Source organism: Pyxicephalus adspersus, chromosome 7 (assembly GCF_032062135.1).
Source record: "Pyxicephalus adspersus chromosome 7, UCB_Pads_2.0, whole genome shotgun sequence".
Lineage (NCBI taxonomy): Eukaryota > Metazoa > Chordata > Amphibia > Anura > Pyxicephalidae > Pyxicephalus > Pyxicephalus adspersus.
The window spans coordinates 18,446,787-18,448,056 of NC_092864.1; the positions used below are offsets into that span (position 1 = coordinate 18,446,787).

The 1,270-nt window shown below is 51.4% G+C and overlaps 1 protein-coding gene across 1 annotated transcript in view; it reads right to left on the minus strand.

The window, feature by feature from the left end:
- PDPK1 (3-phosphoinositide dependent protein kinase 1) overlaps positions 1-597 on the minus strand; it is a 36,606-nt gene extending 36,009 nt beyond the window's left edge. The window contains exon 1 of the mRNA XM_072417738.1: positions 442-597. Within this exon, the coding sequence (XP_072273839.1) occupies positions 442-465 (24 nt within the window). The 5' untranslated portion in view covers positions 466-597. The remainder of the gene's footprint in view (positions 1-441) is intronic.
- Positions 598-1,270: the final 673 nt, after the last annotated feature.

Here is a 1,270-nt window from a genome sequence, read left to right on the forward strand (position 1 = left end):
TGTGCGTACGCGGGGGCGTAAGGCTTGTTTGCAGCTTATGTAAAACCTGTTGCATGCAGGAGATAAGTGTGCGTACGCGGGGGCGTAAGGCTTGTTTGCAGCTTATGTAAAACCTGTTGCATGCAGGAGATAAGCAGGGGCACAGACATGACATATAAATAAATAATGACAGCAGGGTGTGAGCAGGGAAGGTGGCTGTCATGGTGACACAAGGCCCATACTGCAGCCTGGGAGGCCTCTCACCCTGGCCTGTCATCACCTCCATGTGTGGCCGGCTGACAAGCAGGGCACCGGGGTATCTGCCCATCCTAGCAGCTCTAAGGGGAGAGGCCTGCTGCCGGTGCCTTCCCCTTCTTCCTCTCTGCCCGCTACCCAAGCACCTAGGTCCCCCTGTGAGCCCTCCTGCACACCCCCAGCCGCCGCACGGATGAAGCGACTCACCACTTGGCTAGTGGTCCTGGCCATGGCCTTCTTCCCCTCTCCTCAGATGGCTTCAGGGAATCACACAGCCAACAGTAATGGCCGCCCGCATCGTCTGGAGCTGACGTCACTCCACAACAATGTTCGTGGTAGAGAAGGGAGGAGCAGCTACGGCGCTGTCTCCGCCATCATTGGCTGGAATCCTTATTAGCCCGTCGTGTATTGGACGGCATGGGTGCTTGTCAGCGAACACTGGCCGCGCCCTCCTCCTCATTCACAGAAAAGCGTCTTAGTTTCCTTGTTTGTTTCCTCCATTTCGCAGTAAGATGGTGAGTGAGGATGTACCTTACCGGGGGCTGCTTCACACACCAGCACCTGTCGTCACTCCTTCTTTCTGGGCACTCCTAGGTTGGCTCAGTTGTGTGGCATTGCCAAATGTCTGATTTCCAAGGACAGTCTCGGGTTATCATACAGAAATGTATAGAATGCAGGCCTGACCTGGAGACAACACCTCTGAGAAATAATAAAATTACATATATATACAATTAAAAATAATTCTCAATAAGGCTGAAAATGTCCCTAAAAAAGCTTTGAAAGATTAAAAATGTTCCTGTGTTATGGATGCCTGAACCCCCCCTGAGGCATGTTGTGGTTTCTCCCGCTAGTTAGGGTATCACTGCTATGTCCTATGGTGACTTATTATGAATGGGAGAAACCACAGCATGTAGTAGGGGGGGATTGGTCATCCAACATACCAAAAAATGGCAAATGCCTGGTATATATGTACTACATAGCGTCCGACTGGAGGAACGATTTGGGGAAGAAAGGGCAGGCATCTGACACACTTAAA